At 44.9% G+C, this 23536-nt stretch overlaps 1 protein-coding gene across 3 annotated transcripts in view; it reads right to left on the bottom strand.

Annotated features, from left to right (window-relative positions):
- Nucleotides 1-23536, bottom strand: part of KIF26A (kinesin family member 26A) — a 244091-nt gene that overhangs the window by 186053 nt on the left and 34502 nt on the right. For 2 of the 3 annotated variants that reach the window (XM_068254227.1, XM_068254229.1), the window contains exon 2: nucleotides 12735-12968. In XM_068254227.1, the coding sequence (XP_068110328.1) occupies nucleotides 12735-12968 (234 nt within the window). Of the gene's footprint in view, nucleotides 1-12734; nucleotides 12969-16369; nucleotides 16643-23536 lie in introns of those variants that run through there. The other variant, XM_068254228.1, reaches the window with a different exon arrangement.

Below are 23536 nucleotides of genomic sequence, written 5' to 3'. Positions count from 1 at the left end.
CACCAATTAGGCTTTCTTTAGGTGGGACATTATGCCAAGAATTATTTTTTTCTAAATGTGTTTTAATGGGAAAATAGGAAAAATGTGGGGAAAAAAAAAATTATTTTTCAGTTTTCGGCCATTATAGTTTTTAAATAATGCATGCTACTGTAATTAAAACCCATGAAATTTATGTGCCCTTTTGTCCCGGTTATAAAACCGTTTAAATTATGTCCCTATCACAATGTTTGGCGCCAATATTTCATTTGGAAATAAAGGTGCATTTTTTTCAGTTTTGCGTCCATCCCTAATTACAAGCCCATAGTTTATAAAGTAACAGTGTTATACCCTCTTGACTTAAATATTTAAAAAGTTCAGTCCCTAAGGTAACTAATTATGTATTTTTTTTAATTGTAAATTTTTGAATTTTTTTTTAATTACAAAAAAAAAAAAAAATGGGGAGTGTGGGAGGTAATGAGTTAATTTTTTGTGTAAAAGTCATTTATTTGTATGTGAAAAATGTGTAGGGTGTAGTTTACTATTTGGCCACAAGATGGCCACAGTAACTTTTTGCTTTATTGCGACCTCCAAGCCTCCTTCCGGAAGCTTGGAGGAAGAATAAGGAGGCTGGACACGTGAGTTTCTTCTCACAATGATCGCGCTGCCCATAGGAGAGCAGCGGGTCATTGTGGGGCTTAGATCAACGAACGGGAATGGATTTTCCCGTTCATTGATCTCCGGGCGAGCGGGCGGCGGCGGTTTTACTAGCGGCGGGCGGCGTGTTTACGAGCGGGAGCGCGGACAGCGTCGGGAACGCGGAAAGTACGTGTTTCTCCGTCCCTGGTTTTTAAAGGATGGAAAAAGGGGCGGAGAAATACGTACGCGCGGGGGTAAAGTGGTTAAGATACCCATTAATCATACAAACATGATTGTACAATCTTATGAAATCTATTCGGTATAAGGATAAACTGAGTGAGTACACTTTAAGCAGATACTTCAAACAACCATGTTAATAGCCCTGATTTGTGTGGATGGCCTGACAGCCATTTCGTGGGTATCACCCGCTTCGTCAGAGGCTACAGATCTGTGGCCTCCGAGGAAGCGGGTGACACCTAAGAAACGTCGGTCAGGCCATCCACACTGCTATATCTCTATGTTGTTGGAGAAGAAAAAGACTTGTTTAGCTTTTGAAGGTGGTTTGGTGGCCGGATCTACATGCTACCTGTCATATGGCATCACATGATCAGCATCAAAGCACGGCAGGTATGTCTGAGCAATAAAGTTTGTTAAAACACTTGCAATTTAAATAAAACTAATCTTCTGAGTATTTTTTTGAAATAAAAGTGGAGTTATCATTTAAAGCGGACCTGAATTTAGAACGTCCTCTCTGCTCTAAAAGATATGCAACAGCATAATAACCTTTAAAGAAAAAATGTATTTGTTACTGTAACAAATCTTACAATAAATCTGCAGTGTGTCTACTTCCTGCTTTCATGGCAGCAGACATATTGTTAAAGGGGCACTACAGCGAAAAATTATAACATTTAAAATATGTGCAAACATTTACAAATAAGAAGTACACTTTTTCCAGAGTAAAATGAGCCATACATTACTTTTCTCCTATGTTGCTGTCACTTACAGTAGGCAGTAGAAATCTGACAGACGTGACAGGTTTTGGACTAGTCCATCTCTTCATAGGGGTTTCTCAGCAAGGCTTTTATTCTTTATAAAGATATTCCCTAAAAAGGATTTAAAGGGGAACTGAAGAGAGAGGTATATGGAGGCTGTCATGTTTATTTCCTTTTAGACAATACCAGTTGCCTGGCAGCCCTGCTGATCCTCTGCCTCTAATACTATTAGCCATAGCCCCTGAACAAGCATGCAGCAGATCAGGGGTTTCAGTGGTTCAGACTTATAAGTCTGATCTGACAAGACTAGCTGCATGCTTGTTTCTGGTTTTAATCAGATACTACTGCAGAGATATAGACCAGCAGGGCTGCCAGACAACTGGTATTGATTAAAAGGAAATAAACATGACAGCCTCCATATACCTCTCTCTTCAGTTCCCCTTTAAACAATGATGCTGGCCAGCCTCCCTACTCCCTACACAGTTTTTTGGCAGTTTGAAAGAGAAGCTGCTATTCACCAAGTGCTTTTGAAAATAAATACAGTATATCCCTGAGAATCCCCTATAAAGAGATGGACTAGTCCAAAACCTGTCACTTCTGTCAGATTTCTACTACCTACTGTAATGACAGCAACATAGGAGAAATGTAATTTATGGTTCATTTTACTCTGGAAAAAAGTGTACTTCTTATTTGTATATGTTTGCACATATTTTAAATTTTATAATTTTTCGCTGTAGTGCCCCTTTAACATCCTGTGTTATCATATTCACTTATCTACCGTGGCAGTCAGGTGACACAGGGGAGAGGTCAACTTCCAGCAAATGAGGGGGAATTAGACAGGCTAAACTCTTTAAATACATACAGGGTACATTTCTCTGTGCTTTCCTTATGTCCTGTGCAAGAGTTCAGGTCCACTTTAACCATGGAACATTAGATATCAAACAATATTTTATTTGTTGAGCAGGAAATATTTGAATTGAAATGAAGGTCATGGAAGGTGGCTTCCTCCATAGACTGTGGTTTCTCCCATGCCATTGTAGCAGGAAAAATGACATTGTTTCTTCAGACAATGTTGCTTATAACACAGAAATATGCCGAAACAATATAATCCCCAACAACTGCCGAGATCCCTCATAAGAAAAGGAGATGTCCTGATTTATAACAGGAAACTGGAAGGTGTCATTAAGTAGTTTGCGACAGAACTGTTATGGTTTGTATAAATCATAACAAGATGGAGATACAGATAAAGGCAGAGAATTCAAGTTTAGGGAAGCACAAACACTATTTTGATAAGTATGCTCATTAAAATGGTATAAAAATCAGCATTTCCTCTTTGTTCTAAAAGATTATTTACAGCATGAAATCTACTACCACCAAAAAATTGCAGCAGAACAGCATTCAAACAGTTAAACACAGCACTTTGTTCTTCAAGGAAAGCTCCTTGCTTTAGTGAGCAACTTCTGGTTGCATCCGAAAAGGTGATAACATTATCTTTTGTATACATTCCTTTGTCAGATACCTATAATAAACATTAGCAAAGCGCTGAAACTGAGCTGTACGGAGCTGAGGAGCAGGAATAGCTGAGACATGATCACTCGATAGATTTTATATAAATACAGCAGCTGTGCAATAAAATGCAATGGCAGCTTTCAGAGCAGATAAACTGTACTTCGGAAATTTGTAAACAGCCAATATTACCTGGTAACTGTGTGAGTAATAAAAAGTAGCAAAACACATTTTTATTGAATGTTATGTCAGAGTTTTATCCTGCTTTAGGGCCTGTTCAGACTATGCGCGTTCCTGGACGTTTTCAGGGAACGTGTCTGGGTACCAAAAACGCATAGGAATGGCTCCTAATGCTTTTGAATGGGCTAGTTCACATGTATGCGTATGAGACGCATACGTTTCTCATCCGCATTGCTGCATGCAGTTCTGTGCGATACGCATAGAAACGGACGCAATGAAAGTCAATGGACGCGTATCAAAAATTACGTTTTTAGCGTCCGTTTTCCTCTGCGGTTCCCATAATTTTTTTTTTTCCCCTGGGTCACGTGTGTGTGCAAAACGCAATAGAATACGCATTAGAACGCAAGAAAAACGCATGCGTTTTTCACCTTGCGTTTCTTTGATTTTAAACGCATTCTTCATACGCAGATAGTCTGAACAGGCCCTTAATATAATGGAAAACATGCACAGATTGGTCAGCTCCTGTGGTAGGCAAAGTATTTGGAAGCTGCCATCTTTATTTCTTTCAGGCTGGGTTCACATGTGACATAGTGTGAAAAAGTAGCGTTTTATGCAGGAGCGTTGTTTGCAATTTTATTTTGCATCTGCAAATCGCAGGTGCGATTTGACTGCGTTTGTTTGCATTTGTGTTTCGCTGTTGCAAATCGCAGATACGTTTGTGTGCGTTTTCTTGTGTTTTTATTTGGGAAGGGGGGGTGTATTACCTTTTTGGCACTTGCGCAAAGTATAAAAGAGTGCTCTTGCAGCATTTCTCTTGTGGGTTTTTGATGAAGAGGTTCAAAGTGAGGTGCTGTGCGTTTTTGGTGCGTTTGCGGTCCGCTAATTGAAAACGCATTTGTGTTTTGTATGCGTTTTATGCAAAATAACCAGGAAGTGAAGATGAAGCGGAAATACATCATAAAAATTTAAATACCCCCCAAAATACCCAGAAAAAACGCTTGTAAACACATTAAACCGCTATGCATATTTCATTATGTGTGTTTTGGCAGCCATCCTGCATAATATGCAACAAAACCAGCGTTCGCGATACACACACTGTAAATCGCAGATCTCCGCATCTTTTTCTGCGTCCCATTGACTAACATTGCTGCATAAAACGCAGCGTTTTACGCAACGCTAGCGTTTCTGCTGTGTGTGCACCCAGCCTTAACAAAAAATGCCACTGTAATGTGTGCCTTTTATACTTTCTGGATCACAGAACCAGCCAGAATGACTATGCACCATTCTAACCTCACTTAACCTCACTACGTGCGTTTTGAAGTGTACCCATCCCAAGGGAAAACGAAGGGTGAAAAGCAGATAGATACTCACCAAAGACGATAGGAGCCTCTGAATCCTGCAGAGGCTTCCAAACTTCCTGCTGTCCCCCACTGTTGCCGCATGTGCAGACGCCTGAAAGAAGGCCGACAAGAGCTTGTTGGATTGCTGATCGTGACCGCGCACCTCTTTGCACACTGCGCCTGCATGTACAGCCGCTCCGGAGCAGTAAACCAGAGCCTAAGTTGTCTTGCAGATAACCTGCCTCTGGAGCAGCCCGAGATTACACAGCTAAATGTGTAATATTGGTGCAGGCCACTGAACAGTGCATGTGGGTTGCATTTGATCTACTTGGTGCGACTGTGTGTTTGGTTTGTACGTACCCCAACAGGCGAAACATTGACTCTGTTCATGTCTTTACCCATAATTCTTTGAGGTAGGAATTCAGTTCTGAAGCCTAGGCAAGGTAGACGTTCATAAGAGGGAATTTTTTTGCCATTTTTTACATGATGATTGTTACCAAACAGCTCCTGAATTTTCTCCTGACTGCCGCCCCCATCATCACACGGCCTGTATAATAACCATATGAGCAGTAATATAAACAGTGTAATTAGGCAGTATAAACAATTCTTTATATGGCACAGGCATAGCCACAGACGCCTATAAGATAAGGGAGACACAAATGGTGAGGTAAGCTCCCTGGAATGAGGACTGTTTATGTAAAGACACTTCCTACCATAACTCTGCATTATGAGGATTTTATGACAAGCACTAGCGGTGCACTTAGCTAAATCCTGGACATCTATTAGGATTCCAATGTGCTGCAGTCAGGGCATGTCACTGTTTTCTGTCCCCACCTGTTGAGAAGCGAGATGGAACATGCCGGCTGCAGCCCAACATGGTGCTGCACATGGCTGGAGGAATCCTGTGAGGAACGTCTCTGCAGGGCTGGGGTCCTTTACAATGGTTCGCAGGGTTGACCACCTGTTCCAGGCTTCTTTGCTGCCATCTATTTCCTGGAGACCTACTGTTCAGTTTCAGGGAGGGGGTGCACGTTTATTTTTAAGACTGAAATTTGGGACTTATCACGGAAACCGAACAGAAGGACAATCAAATGTGAACCGCGAAGGTAACGTATATTTGTGTTTATTTAGCTAATACGCTGTTCATGCTTTGCCATTAATCCTTACAATGCATAAAGTCAAAATCAATGAATAGTGTTTTTCTTAGGAAAAGTGATGTATACTTAAAGGGATACTGTAGGGTGGTCGGGGGAAAATGAGTTGAATTTACCCAGGGCTTCTAATGGCCCCCCGCAGACATCCTGTACCCACGGAGCCACTCACCGATGCTCCGGTCCCGCCTCCGGTTCACTTCTGGAATTTCAGACTTTAAAGTCTGAAAACCACTGCGCCTGCGCAGCTGCATCCTCGCTCCTGCTGATGTCACCAGGAGAGTATTGCACAAGCCCAGTATGGTCTTTGGTCTGCGCAGTATGCTCCTGGTGCCATCAGCGGGAGCGAGGACACGGCAATGCAGGCGCAGTGGTTTTCTGACTTTAAAGTCAGAAATTCCAGAAGTGAACTGGAGGCGGGGCCGGAGCATCGGTGAGTGGCTGCGCAGGCACAGGATGTCTGTGGGGGGCCATTAGAAGCCCCGGGTAACTTCAACTCATTTTCCCCCGACCCCGTACAGTATCCCTTTAAAGTGTGAAAAATGTTAGAATTCGCAGTAGTGGGAGGCCTATGGCTGATCCCCAGGCTTCACTGATTGCTCCTAAAGCCCACCATTCAAGTGCAGGGTCCTTCGATGGAAGCAGGAAGTTTGGGCGCCGCCACAGGTGCCATTGAAATGGTGATAATGAGGGGAAAATAGCAGGAGCCGGCTAAGATGAGGTGTGAAAGGATTAAGGTTAGACACCAGGTAGGGTATTTGGGGGGGGGAGGGGGGGGGTTAGGGTTAGGTATCAGGTAATATATTTGTGTGTGGGGGGGGGGGGGGTTAGGCCTCATGCAGGGTGTGTGGAGGGGGTAGTTAGGGTTAGGCGTTAGGTAGGGTGTTCGAGTGTGTTTGGGGGGGTAGTTAGGGTTTTACTGATATAAAAAATGGCAGCCTATATCCCTCTCATCTCAGGTCCCCTTTAATGTTTACTAAATGGTTACAAGCACCCTTCAGTAGAGAAGCAGCTTCGACCCTCCCGGTAGTTCCGCTGGTAGGATAGTGCAGTGCAGCTAGGATGAGGTCATCACAACATTCACATCTATTTTAACCCATTCAGGTTCCGTCGTTTTCACGTGAAAAATGTTCACCTCCCATTCATTAGCCTATAACTTTATCACTACTTATCACAATGCACTGATCTATATCTTGTTTTTTACGCCACCAATTAGGCTTTCTTTGGGGGGTACATTTTGCTAAGAGCCACTTTACTGTAAATGCATTTTAACAGGAAGAATAAGAAAAAAATGGAAAAATTCATTATTTCTCAGTTTTTAGCCATTATAGTTTTAAAATAATACATGCCTCCATAATTAAAACTCACGTATTGTATTTGCCCATATGTCCCGGTTATTACACCGTTAAAATTATGTCCCTATCACAATGTATGGCGACAATATTTTATTTGGAAATAAAGGTGCATTTTTTCCATTTTGCATCTATCACTATTTACAAGTTTAAAATAAAAGAAATATAGAAATATTTCATCTTTACATTGATATTTAAAAAGTTTAGACCCTTAGGTAAATATTTACATGTTTTTTTATTTTTTTTTATTGTAATGTTTTTGTTTTTTTTATAGTAAACATTTTATTTGGGTAGTTTTGGGAGGGTGGGAGGTAAACAATAGATTTATAATGTAAATGTGTGTTAATTTGTATTTTTTTTCTTACAGGTGTAGTATTACTTTTTGGCCACAAGATGGCGGCCATGAGTTTGTTTACATGACGTCACTCTAAGCGTAACACACGCTTAGAGTGACGCATCGGGGAGGGAACGGCCAGAAAAGGCGCAGCTTCTGAGAGAAGCTGTCGCTTTTTCAGCGGGGGAGAGGAATCAATGATCAGGCACCATAGCCCGATACATTGATTCCCTGGCTACCGAATCCTCGGCCGGGAGTGCGCGTGCACGCGCGCGATCGGTCGCGGGAGCGCGCGGCAGCGCGCATGTTTCCTGGACGTAGAAACTACGTCCAGGAACCAAAATAGGTTAAAGAGAATCTGAACTCTAAAATTCTTGCAATAAAAAGCATACCATTCTATTCATTATGTTCTCCTGGGCCCCTCTGTGCTGTTTCTGCCACTCCCTGTTGCAATCCTGGCTTGTAATTGCCAGTTTTATGCAGTGTTTACAAACAAAAGACATAGCAAGTGATAGGCTGAGAGGAGCTCAGTGTATGAGTCATACAGAGTGTGCAGGGGTACTAGATGTAGTAGAATACAGTCATACAGAGTGTGCAGGGGTACTAGATGTAGTAGAATACAGTCATGCAGAGTGTGCAGGGGGCCTGGAGAGGGTGTGTATAGCTTCTATCCAATCACAAGCAGCACATTCCAGCCTGACTGCCTGAACCCGACAGAGGAGAGAAGATTAGATCATATAACAGAGGTAATACAGCCACTGTGCAACTAGGAAAGGCTGCAGTAAGACAGAGCACATTAGAACAGGTATAGGAACTTATAGGATAGAAGAAATAAGGCTCAACATTGTTACAGAGTCTCTTTAAGAAATTTTATTTAAAAATATATATATAGATATTAAAGTGATTTTCTATCAGAGAAGAGCCAGGCATGTCAATGGGGGCTTTTCTAGGAATCCGAAGCCCCTCTCTAATATTCCATTTTGCCAGCCTGAAACAATTGCTTAGAAGAAATTTCTCCCCCTTTAAGACATGAAAACTGCGAAGCTTTATTGTCGCAGATCCCTCCCATGTCACAGGGAGAGGCTGGTTTCCTTCCTGAGCCAAGATCACACAGCGCTGCTTTGGGTCACCCTGTCATTAATTGTCACAGCAGTCTTCCTTCTCACAAACATTAAAAAGCACCAGATCCAGGGAGGAATTTGTTCAGGCAGCTTAGAATTATTGCACATTCTGCAGCCCTGGAGAAGGCTTGCCCGTCTATCTGAGCACCAGATGTTGGCTGGAAGGTTGGAACAATTACAGCTCACTAAGGCTTCCTCGGAAAAGGAGGGAGGAGGGGGGCAGCAATGTGGCGAACGTTACAAGCCAATCAGCAACTCACACCAACTTCAATGGTCAAAATCAATATGCGCAAAACAATCCACTCCACGCTTTCATGTTTTCATGGGGCAGTCACGCAGCCTGCAATTTTCTAGCTGAGTTCACATTGCCCATCCAACCTCTACACAGCATGTAAAATTCTCTTTGGTATCTCCCCGGATTCAAAGGCAAAAGCCAGGAAACTTTATGTAAAGTTTATCAAAGTTTCTACTTTGCGGACTGAGGATTTTTTGGGGGAAGATTTAAAAATGTAAACTTAAAGAGAACCTGATCTGTAGCACATCACACAACAAAAGTTTTTATTTCACATATGGTTGCTGAATAAATTCTCTAGACTGTGCTTGTTTAGCTAGATCAGGGTGTCTTATCAGCAGCTGTACATCAGAGCTGTGAGTTGTATGTGCCTTGTGCCATGTAAAGACAGGATTAACCCTTTCAATGCTTCTAATGAAGTGAAACCAAGTAAAAAACTTAGCCTTTTTTTAGGATTTCAATACATTCTAGTGAATATTTTCTTTCCCAAAATGTTCTCATGCTGTGGCTAATTAGAGCAGAGAATCAGAGAAAGTTCAGAATTTAGTTCCACCTTAAGCATTGCCTGGAACAACCGGGTGCAGTTAGACCCTCTATACATAGTGCAATATTGGATATGTATGTATAAATTACTTACTGATGCTTGAGTAGTCAAAGGCAGACAACTTATATTGAAGGTCACAGGTTAGCCCAAATGTTTAGATGCCCTTCCCACTCACCGCCCATCTACCAGAATACTAGCAATAGTATTGTAAAGGACTTAGCATTGATGTGATCAGCAGCAGTAGCTCAGAAAGTTAAAAATTCTGGGGCCACTTTGATGTACTGCCTTCTGGGTCAGGAAGCATGACTGCTGCTCACAGCCCCTTCTTATTAGAACACAGGAGGGGGCGTGGCCACTCAAATCCCCACCCCCCACCTACTATTATTACTTTAGAAGTAAGTGCTCACATCAAAATGTAGTTATTTTTTTAGTATTACACTATGGGCATCCAGTCAATAAGATATTTTCCCAAATGGGTTTAACAGTTTTCCTTGTTCATTTAAAGTTTTAAAATAAGAAAAACAGAGTGCACAGGTAGGGGGAATATCTAACCAAGGTTATTGGCCTCTTCACGTTCATTAAATTAACCCAGGACAGGATGATGACTTCCCTCAGTGTGCAAAGAAATTATTTGAATCCACTTTAAATGATTTCAGATGATAAGCTGAGACAACACACAATGCGTCAGGCTACAACATGCTGTGCATTTTCAGTGTTTTGTGCATAGTACTGATATCACCGGCAGGGCAGCCATCAGGGGGTACAAGAGGGACAGTAGTATGGGGCCCAAACAGTGGAAGTGCCACTCAAGCCTCTGCTGGCAATTCTACTGTGGCATAACAGGAGTTGTGTGGTCATCTCCCTCTTCCCTTCTGCGTGATTGGTGAACACGCATCAATGCAGGGGGTGGGGGGTGTGATGGGCGAAAGGCAAGTTGCTTTGACTCTACCCCACATACCGTGGCTCTGCCCCCACACAATCTACCTATCAGACTGTTTTTTGGCGTGAGGGGGGCCTTGTAGGTTTGCCAAGTGTGGGGCCCAGAAAATTCTGACGGCGGCCCTGATCACCGGCAAGATGGCTCCGAAATAAGCTGTTGGCATAAGCTAACAATAAAAGCACTTTTTGAGATGAGAAAGAGGGACACTTAAGCCCCGCCCCCGGCACACCCCTAGTCACGCATACCATATAGATTTCATGGGAAAAACATGCTGTTTTATAATTCAAACACACTGGTCCTTTCTATCCTGGTGCATTTTCCTTCACATTAACATTTGAAAATAAGAAATATCAATATCAATTTAAAAGATGGGAATAAAGTTTCGAGCCAATTACACACATTTCTCAGTAGAGAAGTACATATATTTACATAGAAAGAGGGACAAAGTCCTGAAAGAGGGACAAATGAAATGAAGAGGAAAGAGGCACAGAGGGACTGGGCTCCCAAAGAGGGACTGTCCCTCCAAAAAGGGGGTCAGTTAGGAGCTATGCTATTGCTCCAAGAAACAGTTAATGTCACAAGTATTTAGAATACAGTAACTGAGATAGTATAGGCCAGATCAAGCCGAAACCTCCCCACTCCACATCACAATTATATTTTTTCAGTGATTTTGTCTTCCTGAAGAAAAAAATGCTAGTTTTGGATAGTACAGTAATGAGGTTGGAAAATTATTAGAATTTTTTTGCTGATGTACTTTTCCTGTCCAAAAGTGAAGAGGTGATGGCTCTCCAAGAATAACAGAGACAGAAACACATACAACATATCTAGCAGACTGTAGAAGAATTGACTATATTTTTTTCTGGCCCTTATTTTCTGTCCACAGGACTACCCGTCTTCCTAATAAAGCAACAAAACTCTAAGGAGGTCACAGGAACAGGAAGTTAGAGGAAATGCCTCCAATGAGGGTACCGCAGTGTAAAAAATTCCCCAAATTTAAAGCACACCTGAAGTGAGAGGGATATAGAGGCTGACATATTTATTACCATTTAAACAATGCACATTGTCTGGCTGTCTTGCTGACCCTCTGCCTCTAATTCTTTTAGCCATAGCCCCTGAACAAGCATGCATATGAGATGTTTCTGACTGAAGTCTGACTGGATTATGTGCATGCTTGTTTCAGGTATTTGATTCAGACACTGCAGCAAAAGAGGTCAGCTAGATGCCAGGCAACTGGTATTGTTTAAAAGGAAATAAGTATGGCAGCCTCCACATTCCTTTCAGTTCAGGTGCACTTTAAAATTGTCTGCACTATTCAATATGAATACATGTATTTTTTTCCCTGAAATTGGCCTTTAAATGAAATTAGACTCTTCTTCAAACACAAATGAAACAGTCAAACCACCAGGTGGAGTGATAAATAAACATAAACATGTATAAATACCTGTAACAGTTTATTTGGAATATTTAATGTTTCTAGTAGATGCAACACTTGGTCCACAGGATTTGGCCCTATGTGTACCCAAAACATCCTAAAATACAGACTAAAAAGTTACTTTAATTAGTTAAATACAAAAGCGACAAGAGCGAATGGCGGTGGTATTGGCCTTAGCACTCACACACAACATCGAGGTGTTCTTTGCTAGTCCCCCCACGCATGCTATCATTTTTGCAGGGGGGCCCTATTAAGTCTAGTTACGCCCCTGCCCACAAAAACTGTTACACATTCACAAAAGAGACGCGATACAACAAGGGGTGCACTGTATACAAAGTGTATCTATCGCAACATGTTTCAGCCAAATTGAGCTTCGTCAGGAGTATAACAGACAACAGTGCTAATGTATGGAAATGAATAAAAAACTCAGCTCTGACTTGGGTATTTTGGACTGTTTTGGATATACAAAAGGCAAAGCCCTGTGGTCCAAGTGTTGCGTGTTCTATTCCCTAGTACCAATCATTCGGATTATGTGGCATCATGTTTCTAGTAGAAATTATATTTCAGGGCTAAACACAAGAAAGAGATAAACAAGTACTCTATGGGGCCCATTTACAGATACCGTAAGTGATAATCTGCTAGCAGATCGGCACATCTTGGTTCGCCACTTTCGAAAAAAAACAATCACTGCTTTTAGAATGCCTTATTTATAAAGAAAGGCGGTCAGATTTTGTATGGTGGTATTCGTCAATTTTGTACTGTAATTAACCAAAAGTGGTGATCCGCAGCTCCATGCGCTTGAATGATGTAGCAGATCACCAGCCACTACCAATTTTTCTACCTATCAAAAGCAGCAGTGAGCAGTGGGTAAACTGGCGTGGTGAGTGCCACGCACTAGCACAGACAATGAATACAGGCAACTATATGCCACTTACCATGGTGGAGCCAGGGGCAGCTAACTTGAGGGCCTGCTTCTTCAGCTCTGCCAGCTTGGCTTGGCAGTATGGGCACCATTCTCCGATCCCAGGCCCCTCCGTGTGTCCCAGCTCCGACACAGAGGCTGCCCCAGCCCCCTCCGGAGGGGGGCGACTGCCCTGCAGAGCTTCATCCGCAGACTGCAATCTTTTCCGAGGTGCTGGTACCTCTCTGCCTGGGAACCGGTCTGCAACCTGCAGGAGAGAAACAGCTAGTTAGTCCGATAGACCATTTCACCAATAACAAATAGACAGAGGCGGACCATTCCACCAAGAAGAAATAGACAGAGGCACTCCGAGTATTTTGGCTACACAGCAGAGACACTTTTATTGGCCTGAGACGGTGGGCTTACATCTAAAAAACGCATTGCCTGTGCAAAAAAACTTTATCTTGTTAGTGTCCAGTGGCGTAGCTAAGGAGCCATGGGCCCCGATGCAAGTTTGAAAATGGGGCCCCCAAGCAGTCTATACATAACAATTGATAGGCGCACCAAAACCTGCCAATGGCAACTACAGTGTCAGAGGTGCAAGAAGGGGATGGGAAACAGCTTGTTAATGGTTACTACTATTCAAAGCATCTATAGAAGTGATTATTATGAGCACAGGACCAGTAGAGACCTAATACTGCAGTTGAGGGAGGGCCCTTCAGGGCCCCTCTGGCCCAAGGGCCCCGATGCGATCGCAACCTCTGCAACCCCTATTGCTACGCCCCTGTTAGTGTCATTGGACAGGTAAGGCACCTCCACTTTTTCTATTTTATCTTGTTTTTAACAAAAATGTTATCCATCTTGGGTGCATCTTCATCCTTGCCAATAAGACTGGCATATAAACCTGTATATAGCCTGTTCCAATGACCAGCCCCAATACTATATATAGATTATTATTATTATTTATATAGTGCCGACATCTTCCACAACACTTTACAGAATATATACATATATATATATTCTTGTCACTAACTGTCCCTTAGAGGAGCTCACAATCTAATTCCTACCGCAGTCATATGTCTAATGTAGTCTAGGGGTAATTTTAGGGGAAATCGAAGTAAGTTATCTGTATGTGTTTGGGATGAGGGAATAAACTGGAGTGCCCGGAGGAAACCCACACAGACACAGGGAGAACATACAAACTCTGTGCAGATAGTACCCTGGCTGAGAGTCAACCAGCACTGCAAGGCAAAAGTGCTATTTTGGAGTTGAGAGGATACCGGGGTGCCTGGAGAAAGCCCACGCAGACACGGGAAGAACATACAAACTCCATGCAGATAGTGCCCTGGCTGGAAATTGAACCAGGGACCCAGCGCTGCAAGGCCAGAGTGCTAACCACTACACCACCATACCGAAAGGTAGAAGTTTCAGCAAAGCTAGCAGGGAATACTGGTGGACTGCAGAACTAACCTGCGTTTGTACAGGGTTAGCCGTTATAGTTTATATACAGAGCACCCCCATACACTGGTGTCACTGGTTGCCAGTCCCTTAGATTGTAGAACGTGGCACCATGCTAGCTTTGTAGGAGCAGTAAAATATGGAGTTATAGGATACCTTTTACTGTCTCTGCTGGAATTGATTGCAGTTGGAAGTTTTAGAGACAGCTCAAGTCTCATGTCGATTACATCAAGAAAAGACGTGAGCTGTCTGGAAAGCTTGCAACCGTAATCTATTCACGTAACCAGTAAAAGGTATCATTTAACTGTACATTTCACTGGGTTTCAAAGCAAGGGAAAGACAAAAAAAACTACAGCCCTTTCTACATTAACCCTTCCAGTCTGAGTTACAGAGAAGCAAGATTGTAAAGATGCAGACACATGCAGGAAAGGAGATACAGCACATGGAATATGATATTGTGTTGTTTTCTTGCCATTCTTCTCTGCTGCGCTTGGCCAGTTAGACATTAATAGTATCCCCAGGAGTTTACTCTCTGCAGCACAATGCCAAGTGGTTAGCACGTTTGCCCTACAGAGATGAAGTCCTGAGTTAGATCTCCATGGGGGTCTATCTGCATGGAGTTTGTATGTCCTTCCTATGTTTGCGCAGTTTTCATCCTACATAAAGAAAACATACCATACGGACAGCACGGTGGTATAGTGGTTAGTGCTCTCGCCTTGCAGCACAGGATCCCTGGTTTGAATCCCAACCTGGGCACTATCTGCAAGGAGTTTGTATGTTCTCCCTGACAAGACAATATACTCTGTACAGCACTGCAAGAGATGTTGGTGCTATGTAAATATTAAAGAATAATAATAAAAATACCATCATTAGCTCCCCATAGTTGTCTGGAAACTGGTAGGAATGTTATTACTAAACTTTATTTATAAAACACAACATACTACACAGCGATGTACAGCAGATAGAGGAGACACTATTACAAGATTAAACAATGTTACACAGGAGCAAAATAGTAACAATGTAGACATAAAGATGACATTAGATTATAATATCCTGTGACGCAGTGAGTTGCCCAAACTGTGGTGCCCCCACCCATATAAATTTGAGGAAAATAAAACAAATAAATGTGTTTTTATTAACTTACCAAAGAAGCTTACAATTAGAACAGAACAGCCTACACACCTTGTATATGATCATTTATTATCAATAGAATTATGCAATTAAGTGGCACCAACTCATTTTTTTGGCAGCATTTTCGCAGATATAATCAAGTCACGTCACTAACTGTCCTTTATGGCTGGTACACACCATGCAATCTCCCGATCAGATTTTCAATCAGTTTTTCTGAACGATTTTGTATAGTAGTGATCGGAAAATCGACCAGAATAATGATCGGCAATGAAATCGGACCTGTCAGAAATAATCGATTCGACATATCTATCTGACCGCCATTACAGTCCTGACTTACTGGAAAATGACCAGCAACAAAAATCCCGTCTTTAGTGATGCAGGTATTCACTAGCAACTCACATCTAACTGGTAACCACTACAGATAAAATGTCCAGCAACAAAAATCCTGTCTAGTGATGCAGGTATTCACTAGCAACTCACATCGAACTGGTAACCACTACAGATAAAATGACCAGCGACACAAACCTGTCTTTAGTGATGCAGGTATTCACTAGCAACTCACATCGAACTGGTAACCACTACAGATAAAATGACCAGCGACACAAACCTGTCTTTAGTGATGCAGGCATTCACTAGCGACACACATCGAACTATCACTACAGATAAGTGCTGACTTTTTTGACCCTCGGTAACTGAAATAAGCTGGGCTAAACTGAAACTCAAGTACACTGTTTAGGGAAGTCAGTGATTAATTAACTGACAGCTTCATCAGTTAAAACAGTCACTAGCCTTCTGAATTCTGAATATTCCCATGCAAATTTCAGGATCAGAACACACTCATTCCAGCAATTGCTGATGCAATAAAAAAAAAAAGTCAGATTTAAGATCCTCTCTCGAGTTCAGAAAAGTGGTAGGTAACTAAGTCATTATAACAGGTTCTAAATACACTACAGCAGTAACCAAGCGTATACATCATCACAGCTGTACAAGTGACAAAGTTCTGTAGCTCTCGCCTCGAAGAGAAAAAGTTGAGAAGTAAAGTTGAGAAGTAAAGTTGAGAAGTAAAGTTCTCCATCTTACCAGCCCCGAGTGGTTGGCACAAGCCCTTCTGTCCAGCACAGGAATCATAGCAGCGCAATCCTTGTGCGTGCTGAACTAGTCTCTGTGGATCAGTCCATGTACAGGAATACAAAGCTCAGACCACATAACCAGATCTCTCAGGACCTCTCTAAACCGTGGCGCTGCTGTTTACAATGTGCCCTGCATGTTCTAAGTGATCTCCCCATCCATGATCTCTCTTTTCAGGAGGGGTAAAAAAAACTTCACAAATTGTAGGTATGAGCGAGAGGGTCGGGGGAAGGTGGAGCCTCCTCTGTGGACAGGGCAGACTAATCAGTCAGGAAGGAGGCTGTGAAACCCTATCAGCAGCAGTAGAGAGAGAGGGGAAAGGGAGGGAGGGGGCAGCAGATCCTATGCTATGATATTTCACTTTCCCACAGTAATGGAGGTCCAGACCAGCAAAGGGTCCCTATGTGCTGGAGACACTGCAGGTCCAGCAGAGGACCAGCAAAGGGTCCCTATGTGCTGGAGACACTGCAGGTCCAGCAGAGGACCAGCAAAGGGGCCCTGTGTGCTGGAGACACCGCAGGTCCAGCAGAGGACCAGCAAAGGGTCCTTGTGTGCTGGAGACACCTCAGGTCCAGCAGAGGACCAGCAAAGGGTCCCTGTGTGCTGGAGACAGTGCAGGTCCAGCAGAGGACCAGCAAAGGGTCCCTATGTGCTGGAGACACTGCAGGTCCAGCAGAGGACCAGCAAAGGGGCCCTGTGTGCTGGAGACACCGCAGGTCCAGCAGAGGACCAGCAAAGGGTCCTTGTGTGCTGGAGACACCGCAGGTCCCTGTGTGCTGGAGACAGCGCAGGTCAAGCAGAGGACAAGCAAAGGGTCCCTGTGTGCTGGAGACACCGCAGGTCTAGCAGAGGACCAGCAAAGGGTCCCTATGTGCTGGAGACACTGCAGGTCCAGCAGAGGACCAGCAAAGGGGCCCTGTGTGCTGGAGACACCGCAGGTCCAGCAGAGGACCAGCATAGGGTCCTTGTGTGCTGGAGACACCTCAGGTCCAGCAGAGGACCAGCAAAGGGTCCCTGTGTGCTGGAGACACCGCAGGTCCAGCAGAGGACCAGCAAAGGGTCCCTGTGCGCTGGAGACACCGCAGGTCCAGCATGGGACCAGCAAAGGGATCCTGTGTGCTGGAGACACCGCAGGTCCAGCAGAGGACAAGCAAAGGGTCCCTGTGTGCTGGAGACACTGCAGGTTCAGCAGAGGACCAGCAAAGGGTCCCTGTGTGCTGGAGACACCGCAGGTCTAGCAGAGGACCAGCAAAGGGTCCCTGTGTGCTGGAGACACCGCAGGTCCAGCAGAGGACCAGCAAAGGGTCCCTGTGTGCTGGAGACAGTGCAGGTCCAGCAGAGGACCAGCAAAGGGTCCCTGTGTGCTGGAGACACTGCAGGTCCAGCAGAGGACCAGCAAAGGGTCCCTGTGTGCTGGAGACACTGCAGGTCCAGCAGAGGACCAGCAAAGGGTCCCTGTGTGCTGGAGACACCGCACGTTCAGCAGAAGACCAGCAAAGGGTCCCTGTGTGCTGGAGACACCGCAGGTTCAGCAGAAGACCAGCAAAGGGATCCTGTGTGCTGGAGACAGCGCAGGTCCAGCAGAGGACAAGCAAAGGGTCCCTGTGTGCTGGAGACAGCGCAGGTCCAGCAGAGGACCAGCAAAGGGTCCCTGTGTGCTGGAGACACCGCAGGTCCAGCAGAGGACCAGCAAAGGGTCCCTGTGTGCTGGAGACAGTGCAGGTCCAGCAGAGGACCAGCAAAGGGTCCCTGTGTGCTGGAGACACTGCAGGTACAGCAGAGGACCAGCAAAGGGTCCCTGTGTGCTGGAGACACTGCAGGTCCAGCAGAGGACCAGCAAAGGGTCCCTGTGTGCTGGAGACACCGCAGGTCCAGCAGAGGACCAGCAAAGGGTCCTTGTGTGCTGGAGACAGTGCAGGTCCAGCAGAGGACCAGCAAAGGGTCCCTGTGTGCTGGAGACAGCGCAGGTCCAGCAGAGGACAAGCAAAGGGTCCCTGTGTGCTGGAGACAGCCCAGGTCCAGCAGAGGACCAGCAAAGGGTCCCTGTGTGCTGGAGACACCGCAGGTCTAGCAGAGGACCAGCAAAGGGTCTCTGTGTGCTGGAGACACCGCAGGTCCAGCAGAGGACCAGCAAAGGGTCCCTGTGTGCTGGAGACAGTGCAGGTCCAGCAGAGGACGAGCAAAGGGTCCCTGTGTGCTGGAGACACTGCAGGTCCAGCAGAGGACCAGCAAAGGGTCCCTGTGTGCTGGAGACACTGCAGGTCCAGCAGAGGACCAGCAAAGGGTCCCTGTGTGCTGGAGACACCTCAGGTCCAGCAGAGGACCAGCAAAGGGTTCCTGTGTGCTGGAGACATCGCGGGTCCAGTGTGCTGGAGACACCGTAGGTGCAGCAGAAGACCAGCAAAGGGTCCCTGTGTGCTGGAGACACCCTTCTCCTGTCCAAGGACTACGTAAAATAAAAGAATACAATAACATTTGTTAAAGGGACACTTAAGTCAAAAACAAATAAATTAGTTTTACTCACCTGGGGCTTCCAATAGCCCCCTGCAGCTGTCCGGTGCCCTCGCCGTCTCCCTCCGATCCTCCTGGCCCCGCCGGCAGCCACTTCCTGTTTCGATGACAGGAGCTGACAGGCTGGGGACGCGAGTGATTCTTCACGTTCCTGGCCACAATAGTGCCATCTAAGCTGCTATAGCATATATCATATACCATATAGCAGCATAGAGGGTGCTAATGTGTCTGGGAACGCAAAGAATCACTCGCGTCCCCAGCCTGTCAGCTCCTGTCACCGAAACAGGAAGTGGCTGCCGGCGGGGCCAGGAGGATCGGAGGTAGACGGCGAGGGTAGCGGATAGCTGCTGGGGGCTATTGGAAGCCCCAGGTGAGTAAGACTCATTTTTTTTGTTTGACTTAAGTGTCCCTTTAAGTGGTTTTCTCCCATAGGACTTAAAGTGCATAGATGTGTCTCAACACAGGGATGCAGGATGTACTGTGTAACAGAGGAAATAGTCAGGTGTTCATAAATACCAGACTAAACAGGTGGCTTTTCAGTGTGGACGTAAATGCTTCTAGGGATAGAGATGTCCTGATTGGGTGGGGCAGGGAGATCCAAAGTGTAGGGGCAGCACGACAGAAGGTTCTTACTCCAAAGGCTTTGAGATGGACTCTGACCGCTAGGCTACTTTAGGGAACCCAGCAGGAACCTCATAGGAAACAGTACTCCTCCAATCGCAGTACCCTCTTACAGCACAAAGCACTGTGATTGTCAAAATGGTGTGGCGGGAGTTTACTACAACCTACTGGAACCCTAGCACTTTGAGAGGATGCCATGCACCCAATCACGTTAGCAGATTTTCCTTATGAAGTTTCCTGCTGGGTGCCCTAAAGTAGACCAGCGCCAGACTTTGCGGGTGACCAAGTTATTAGATCCTTGTGGTCTAAGATTGAGGTGGGGTGTGATGCAGTTGCAACAAGTCCATCAGGTATCTGCGCCCAAACTGTGCAAGGATTTGAATGTCAATAAGCCAATCTTCAATAGAATTCTCCATTTTATGGGTAGTCAATCAAATGAGTGAAGGATCTGTGTTATGTGGAAATAACAGGGTTGGGTTGTCAACAGCCTTGCAGCGGCAATAGAAGACCACGTGCCCAGGGCCCAGCCAGTAATGGCTTGACTTGGTATAGCTGATGTTTTAACACTTCTCATGCACAATATAGGCTGTGGTGTTCAATAGATAATGAAATTATCAGTTTGTCAGATCAACTATCATTCCACTAGCTGTGCAGGCTTCTTCGGACAAATCTATTGACCACTGCCATGGAACACACCACAAAGAATCAACTGAAACCATGCAATTACTAGAGGAGCAGCATCTGCAGCCACTGCAGGGTCCAGGGCCCCCCTCCCACTCTCCCCCAATAACTGATGGTTGTCCCATCCTATTGCAAAGTAGCACTGTGAGAGCAAGCTTTGTATATTGCCAGTTCCAGCATCACACAACCTCTTCAGTGCAGGTTCCTGCTCACTCTTACCTGTCCTGGTCTCCACAAGACATGTGGGAGGCCCCGGCCAGTAACAGAACGTGGAGCCGCCCAATAACAGAACGTGGTAGAGTCCACTGCAGCAGACACCCATAAGCTGGAACAGGTAATATACCAACTCTACTCAATGTGCTACCCTGCATGGAAGAGAGGTAGAGGCGAGGCAATCTTGCTGGTCGCATATGTTATGCGGTGGCAGCCTTGCAACACAAAAACTCCAGAATCAGATTCTGGCTAGATCTCTACATGGATAGATTTCTTGATTTCCAATGAAAAGTGGCCCTAGACTGGGGAAGGGACATTAGATTACAGGATGTTCTGACGGACAGTTGTATGATTCTATATTCTCTGCAGAAGTGCTTTGGAAAATGTGTCAGCGATATATAAATGTCTAATAACAATAATAATGCTCATGATGGTGATAATTTAGTGTGTATAGTGGCAGCAGTCTGTTATGGAAAAAGATGAATCAGACAAGCTAGAGGACTTTTTCTAATCACTATACTCCACACACCAGATAAGCAGTGCTGGCCTGGGTTGGACTAGTTATTTTTCCCTCTCCTTTTCCACCCCATTCAATAAACACATACACACTGGCCATGCAGATGCTCCTAACACCAGCTTTACCATGGGGAAAAATACCAATCAGCCATAAAAAACTGAAAAATCCTTTCCAAGAATATCTATTTTCATCATCAACTTGAGTTGTCAAATGACTTGTACACATGTGGCCAACTGTACAATATCAGCCCAGGTGAATTAATCCGCCGGTTGCATCGGGCAAACCGCCTGTTATCAGTCGCTTATCTGGTCGTTTGTCACGCGTACACATGCCCAACTGTCGTCCGACAGACCAAGTTTGGACAATAGCTGGGCCAAATAGTTGCATGTGTGTACGAGCCTTTAAGCTCTGGTTTACACCTGATGCAGTATAAAAAAATAGATATGAGGGAAGCCTCTGGATCCTGTAGAGTGTACATGTCAAACTCTGGCCCGCGGGCCAAATCTGGTCCTTTGAGCCATTCAATTTAGCCCTCAAGGGGTTTTCCTACTTTGCATTATGCTTGGCCCACTCTAGATCACCAGGGAAGCTATATTGGAAGTCAAGCCCTGGAACACTAGGGAAGCAATATGGGGGAATGGGAAAAATAATTAAACACGAATGAACTGTATGGGAGGGGGGGGGGGGCACTGGGCACCAGGAAACTGTATAGGAGCTGAAAGGGGGCCATTAGACCCCTGGTAACTTTATAAGGCAGAAAGGTGGCCAGTAGACTTTGAGGTTGGTCCATGACTAGGTCTCAGTGTACAATTTCTTCCCACTTAGTATTTGAGTTTGACACCCCTGCTGTAGAGGCTTCCCATGTCCTCCTGGGCCCCACCAACAAGAGCTTGTCGGTTATGTTTACGTGGCCAGTTTACCAACCATGTATGAGCACGGCTGCCATGCGCATGCGCCAGTATGGCCGTGCCTGCCCATAAAGCTGAAGCCGCTTGTTTACGAGATGCTCTGTGCTACTGTGCAGGAACCTTGTGCAGAGGAGCGTGGACACAAACTTTGAGAGGGTCCTGGGGAGCAGCGGTTGTCAGGAGGAGGACGTGGGATGCTTCTAGAAGATCCAGAGACTTTCCTCTTCTTAGGTGAGTATCTTTTTTTTATTTATTTCATGCTGCTTTTTGGGTTCTCTTTAAAACAACAAGAATTATATAGTATATGGTTATCATCAATTGCATTTGCAGTCATTTCCAACATATGCCAAAGGGCAAAAACTACTAAGGCTTTCTAAGGTGCTAAGACCGTCTCCTAAAGTTTCTAACGGCAAAGCTAATAAATTGCCATATAAAATATATTAATGATTTAGGGCTGCATTAATTTGATGTGTCAATTGCTTAAAAAACAAAGACAAAACAACAATCGTATAGCAATACATACGCCAACAATACATACACTGCTCATTCCACACAGATCTATGGTGTACAGCCCTGGCTTCCAACAATTGCAGCATTCCTGTTAGTGCCGAAAAGATAGGCGCAAGTTCAATTTATAAAGCAATGAAAATAGAAAAAGAATTTCAGGAAGTTGCCACAGAAACCAATAGATGACCTATTACATTTTATCTTCCTACTTATGGTAAAATCAAGCAAGAATTCTGATAAGCTGGCATGGATAAAATTCTCAATGTGCATACCCACTTTTTTTTTCAAATTGAGCCCTTAAAGTAAGACTAAGGTGAGAAAAAAACTTTACTGACTTAGGGCTTCTTCCAGCCCCCTGAAGTCTATCCGGTCCCATGCTAACGGTGGCTCGCCTGCATGCGCAGAAGCTCACGACCTGGCCTCAGTCTATGAACTTCTGAAACTAAAATCAGCTTGCTAGATGAGAATGGAGCCTCATTGTGGGACCTGAGAGATTTCAAGGAGCTTAAAGAGACTCGGAGACGAAGTAATGTAAAGCTCTGATACTTACCCGGGGTTTCCTCCTGCCCCATAAACACGTCTAAGTCCTACGCCGTCCTCCCGCTATCTGCCGTTCAGCCGCGGTGACCCCCGGTAACAGGTTCAGTCGATGCCAGTCTGGATCTACTGCACACGTGCAGACCTCCCATGCTTGCGCAGTAGACAGTGTCGGACTGGGAGGTGGAAAAACTGAGGAAATCCACCTGCTGGCCAAGCAGCAGAAACCCTGTGTTATCACTTCCAATTGAAACCTGCAGCAAGTCTTCACTGGGAGCAGCAACACATGATTACTGCTGCTTGGCCAGCAAGTGGATTTCATCAGCTTTACCACCTCTCAGTCCAATACTTGCAGTAGACCAGGACTGACGTCACTGAGCCTGTTAATGGGACCCACCGCGGCTGAACGGCAGACCGTGAGAGGACGGCGTGGGACTTAGATGTGTTTATGGGGCGGGAGGAAGCCCCGGGTAAGTAGCAGAGCTTTTCATTACTTCGTCTCTTTAACCTATTTTGGTTTCTACGTAGTTTCTACGTCCAGGAACCATGCACGCTACCGCGCACTCCCGGCCGCGGATTCGGTAGCCAGGGAATCAATGTATCGGGCTACGGTGCCCGATCATT

The sequence above is a fragment of the Hyperolius riggenbachi genome, chromosome 9, assembly GCF_040937935.1.
Source record: "Hyperolius riggenbachi isolate aHypRig1 chromosome 9, aHypRig1.pri, whole genome shotgun sequence".
NCBI classification, from domain to species: Eukaryota; Metazoa; Chordata; class Amphibia; order Anura; family Hyperoliidae; genus Hyperolius; species Hyperolius riggenbachi.
This window is presented reverse-complemented; position numbering and strand designations above follow the sequence as displayed.